At 51.2% G+C, this 5,388-nt stretch overlaps 1 protein-coding gene across 1 annotated transcript; it reads right to left on the bottom strand.

The window, feature by feature from the left end:
• Nucleotides 1–1,661: 1,661 nt before the first annotated feature.
• On the bottom strand, nucleotides 1,662–5,357 carry GOT1 (glutamic-oxaloacetic transaminase 1, soluble; the record flags this gene model as incomplete). The annotated part of the gene is made up of 8 exons (XM_009876927.1): nucleotides 1,662–2,345; nucleotides 2,548–2,690; nucleotides 2,821–2,986; nucleotides 3,120–3,270; nucleotides 3,847–3,951; nucleotides 4,148–4,260; nucleotides 4,483–4,606; nucleotides 5,172–5,357. Coding segments are annotated over 8 exons (1,128 nt in total), but the record flags the coding sequence as incomplete, so codon positions are not given.
• Between the last annotated feature and the right edge of the window lie 31 nt (nucleotides 5,358–5,388).

Here is a 5,388-nt window from a genome sequence, read left to right as displayed (position 1 = left end):
AGGGAAAGACGTACAAACCTCTCCCACCAGGCCAGGCTGCCCTCATACCTGCAGCCAGAGGTTCCTGGAGTAACAGGACGCAGCATCACTGAAGGGAGCAGGTAGAGGACCAGGTCAGCAAATCCAGTATCTCCCAGTGAACCTGGGCTGTCACTCTTGCTGTCAGGAAAGCACTCAGCACCACAGAGTGCAGACAAGGACTGGGGAAGAACAGGAGTTACCACCACACCATTACAAACACAATAGTGGGACACACATGCTGGAGTACAGCCTGACAGGTAACAACAGAAATCTCATAGTCCACCAAGGCTGACAAAATTTAGCTGGAATAACTGCATCCCTGTCTGGGCACTTGTAAGGAAACCCACAGCAACTGAAAGGAGGCCAGAGGAAAGCAAGGGCTGGAAAACAACCTACCCCAAAGGCTGAAGGAAATGGAGTCACTTAATCTTAACTGGTGAAGGATGTGGAGAGGGAGTTTTCAAATACATAAAAAGCTGTTGGCAAAAAGGAAAGGAATAATCTGTTCTCTGTTGCCATGGTAAATTGGATAATGGGTAATGAGCTTACACTGCAGCAGAAAGGAAGAAATTTAGGTCACTCATTGGGAAAAACAAGAATGGTGAGGCTAGAAAAGCAGTGGTAGAGACCACACATGGGGTGCGCGAGGCTCCACACAATAGAGGACTGCAAGGACAGAAGTACAGGCAGATGTCAGAATTAACAAAAGCAGAGTTGATTCCTTCCAACTCCTTTTCCTGAGATCACCCCTAGAAGTCATTCTTTAACCACTACCCCATCATCCCAGATGTGGATGGACACCAAGAGGTGAAAAAGCTCCCCAGCTGCAGAGGAAAGGCCGCCTCTGGCTCACTCACTAGTGTGAACACTAATCTGAAAAGGGCAAACAGGAGTTCCCATGTGCTGTCTCTCTGCAAACACAGCAAGGGAACAAGGCACCATTTTCGCCTTTAAACTGCAGCACAAGCAAAATCCATCAGGGCAACAGTGACTAACTGACCTAAGGAAAAGGGCTGTTCCCCTTTCTTCACCAAAATCTTGGCAGGAGGCTGCGCTGTCAAAGCGGTAATACCAGCTCACAAATAGACCTGCTAACAGTGACTGCAGAGAGCAAAAGCAGATGGTCCCAGCTCTTTTTCAGTGCCAGAAACACAGCCTGTTGCTGGCAGGCCCTGCTGAAGACAGGGGGAGTAGGTGGTGGTTCACCACGGTCCTGCTGAGAAGGAAGAGGAAAGATCCACTTTTCAACACATTAGCAGCAGGCCAGGAGCTCTGGGCCAGGGAGAGGTGGCCAGATGGCTGGGTAGCACACAATCATCCAGAAAGAAGCATATACAGATGGACAGGATGAGCTGGACAGCACAGGGCAAGGGGGCAGAAAAAAGAACACAAGATGGACATGGGAGAAACCAGTCAGCCTCATATAGAGCCACAGGAGCTCTCAACTACACTCTCCTAGTAGGACTGTGCCCCATTAGTAACAACTGTGATTATCAGAGATGCAACACACCACAAGGGAGAAAGGGGAACCCTTGAAACTGAGCAAGACCCAGTGGACAAACCAGGAGCTGAGAGCTTTAACCTCAGCCTGGTAAGAGGTTAGCACAGCCTAAAGGCATAACATTACACAAGGCAGGGGTAGTGTTCAGAGACAGAGGTTTAATTTTGTCAGCAACACAAAGAAGCAGTTATCACAATTACAAATGTTTGCTCGCATAAGGCTCAGAACTTGGGGCAGGGAAGTCAGCAACAGCTCTACCCCTCTCCAAAACACTACTGGAGTGACATTTGCTCACAAGCCGTAAGAGTTCTCAATCGATTGGGCTGTTATCTCACAGCACATTGCACTGGCACCGGACTTCACCTCGGTTAAACTGATCAGTTACGTGGAGTTGATTTGGACGTGCTAAAGATGCAGCTTTAAGTGCCTGAAGACCAGGCTGCTGTCAGTCAAACAAGAGCCAAGGCAGCTCATGCTGCCCCCACCCTCCTGGGGTCACTGGCTTACCATATTGCAAGGGGTACTTCAAAAAGGTCAACAGATGATTCTCCCTGATTGAGCTACCGCTCCCATCTTTATTAAACCCCAAGAGGTGTGGGACAAGGCAAGCCATGAGCAGGGAGAGACAGACACTACACACTACAGCTTTGGTGACTTCATGTGAGTTTGGTTGTTCGTGTGCTTCACTGGATTTTTGTGACAGCTTCATGGATGGACTTGGCCACATAGTCCAGGTTCTTGGTAGTCAGGCCACACATGTTGATGCGCCCACTAGCCATCAGGTAGATGTGTTTTTCCTTGACCATGTATTCCACCTGCTTAGCTGGAGAAACAATTGAACGTCAGGTCAAAGCAGCCACTAAAATGCTGCCTGATGCTTCATCCCTGCCTAGCCACAAAAGGCAGTGATACCCAGACTCCAGTGAGGTCCCCAGGAGATTCCTGGCTGGACTGCTCAGCTCGGTTCATCTCCAGAAAAACTGTCTTCACCCAATCCTCCCTTCACCAGGCCACTCAGTACTTACGGTTCAACCCTGTGAAGCTAAACATGCCGATCTGCTCTGTGATGTGGTTCCAGGTGCCCGGGGTCCCAAGGGACTCCAGTCGAGATCGGAGCTCTGATCGCATCAGCAAGACCCGATCTGCCATCGTCTTCACATTGTCCTTCCTGCAGCAGGCAGGAAGCAGAAAGTGAGGACAAGCACTTGTCTGGTTTAGAGCCATCTGGCCAAGCCTGGCACTCGGGGAGACAACTTCTCCCCACTTTTCCCTCTCCCACAAGCTCTAGGAACACGTACCACTCAGTGAAGAGCTGCGGGGAAGCAAGCGTAGTTGCTACAATGCGTGCTCCCTGGGTGGGAGGGTTGGACCAAGTGGTGCGCACAATCTTCTCCATCTGGGAAAGCACACGCTGCACGTTGTCTGTGTCCTTCCCCACTACAGTCAGGTTCCCCACACGTTCGTCTGTGGACAAACCAAGAGATGTGAGGCACTGTCCCACACATGATGGCAAAACAGCACTGCCCGCTCCCCCAGCATGCCAGCCCCATCTGTCTGGGTATGATACTACTGGGCCAGCTTACTGCCAGACACTCACTGTAGAGCCCAAAGTTCTTGGAAAACGACTGTGCACAGAAGAGCTCAAAGCCCTCGGAGACAAAGTATCGCACAGCCCAGGCATCCTTGTCCAGGCTGCCAGAGGCAAAACCTTGGTACGCTGAGTCGAAGAACGGAAACAGGAACCGGCGCTGCAAGGAGGAACAGTGTTAGAGGGAAACTCTTTTCCCACAACTTTCACTTTACCCCCCACTGTCCCTATAGGAGGGAGAAATGACCATGGACCTTCCATGTGAATACGAAGGAAACATGTTTCAGCAACACCAGACTGGGATATTTTCTTTCTACTGGGGTACAAGAATAGGAAGACCAAAATGGTCAATAAAAGGTTAAATGCAGGAAAGAAACTGCATTTGAGGCTCCAGGCACAAGAGATGCACCACCTTATATCCTACTATCTGGCACCTGTGAAAAGCGGGTGCCTGTGAATAATCTTTCCAGCATGAGAAACCTCACTACATCCCACATCACAGAGACTGAAAAGAAGAACATGGAGGCAGGAGCAGAACTGGGATGCTTCTATTCTCTGAGCACAGACAACCAGCACCCTATGAGCCTCTCTCTTCAACAGCTACTCTCTGAGAGTCTTCCAGCTCCTGCTACATCTTATACTATTCCCCAGAGCCCATTCTGGATGCAACCAGCCTGTTTGGCTCAAGAGCTATCCGTCCCTTCGGCACTGCTTTAGCCCCAACAGAAGCCCATACCTTCATAACAGCAGCAATCTGCTTCCACTGGTCAGGAGTAGGGTCTGTGCCTGTTGGGTTGTGTGCACAGGCATGAAGGATGAAAATGGAGAACTCTGGAGCTTTCTGAGGAGAGAGCAGGTCTTGGTCACAGACACATAGACAAGACTGGGCACCCAAAGCAGAGGGAGAGGCCATGAGCTGCTCTGGGCACTGGCAGTCTCTTCAACAGAGACCCATTTCCAGCACAGCACTCCAGAGCCCAGTGAGCTGCTGACAGCACAGCGCAAAGCTCAGCCTGTCCCAGGTCAGTTTTACTTACCTCCATGTCATCCAGCAGCCCCTGGAGATCCAGACCCCTCTTGGCAGCATCCCAGTAGTGGTAGGTTCTAATATCTTTAAAGCCAGCATCCACAAACACAGAGTTGTGGTTCTCTGAGGAAACAAATCACTTTTCAGGAAAGTAGGCCCCACATCCAGCAAGCCACCTTCTCCAGTATCTCCCTAAATGTCATCAAAATACATGACGGAGACACTTATGCTCCCTTTACCCACAAGGGGAAGGCCCTCTCTCATAGCCCAGGCCCCTGCCATTCGTCCCTCGCCCACTGACCCACAGGACTGCAAGGAGGTGGCAGCACTGATGACAGCACTCACCCCAGGACGGAGCAGAGACGTAGACTGGGGTTGCTGTGTTGTTGTTTCCATTGTACCACCTCCTCAGAAACTCTGCGCCGATGCGCAGAGCACCTGTCCCACCCAAGGACTGAACACTTCCAATCTGCAACAGAAAGAGTTGCCAGCAGGGTCCATCCAGGTCAACCCAGCTATCTCTGCACAGAGAACAGAGAGACGTCTGCAAGAGAGAGGCAGGATCCCAGACATGCTCACTGGGGTCACCCTGGCCAGGGCACCATCCCCTTGCAGTGGTCTTCAAGATCCTTCTGTGCTCAGGCGCATCTGGACGCCTTCTACAGTTATAAATAGACTGCAGTTATTCCTGGGACTTTTTGGCACAGAGCAGATGCCCAGCTAGTCACTTACTTCAAGAAAGGTGGTCTATTATCTGACTTCAGTTTCCCATGAGGCAACAGTTACAGAACAAAGGAAAAAACCAAATTCTAATCACAGTCCATATTCATTTTTTTCCCCAAAACTACAACTGGCACAAAAGTACACAGGCTCATCAAGTAGCCTACATCCAGTAAAGACCACGTCAGAAAAATTCCCAAATTCTGCAGTTACTGCACACATTCGCACTCTTCTGCCCGATCTGCTGCAGAACCCCCGGGGATCCCAGTGGCTCTCCCAGCAAGGAGCTACCTCATTCCCCGTCCGCCACCTACCCGCTTCTCCTTGATGGCAGGGCTGTCGTCACCCAGGGCGATGCGGGAGGCGTTGGCCCGGAACTCGGGCAGGCCCAGGATGGGCAGGTACTCGTGGTTCAGGCTGTTGTCGTTGGCGATCATCTGCTCCACCTTCTTCACCACCGGCAAGACCCATGGCTGCCCTTCGTCCGTGCGGTAGGCTGCGAGGAGAGGGAGAGCCGTCCTTTCCGCACCC

This window comes from Apaloderma vittatum, unplaced genomic scaffold, assembly GCF_000703405.1.
Source record: "Apaloderma vittatum isolate BGI_N311 unplaced genomic scaffold, ASM70340v1 scaffold30339, whole genome shotgun sequence".
NCBI classification, from domain to species: Eukaryota; Metazoa; Chordata; class Aves; order Trogoniformes; family Trogonidae; genus Apaloderma; species Apaloderma vittatum.
The sequence above is the reverse complement of the archived record's forward strand: the minus strand, read 5'-3'. Positions and strand labels throughout refer to the sequence as shown.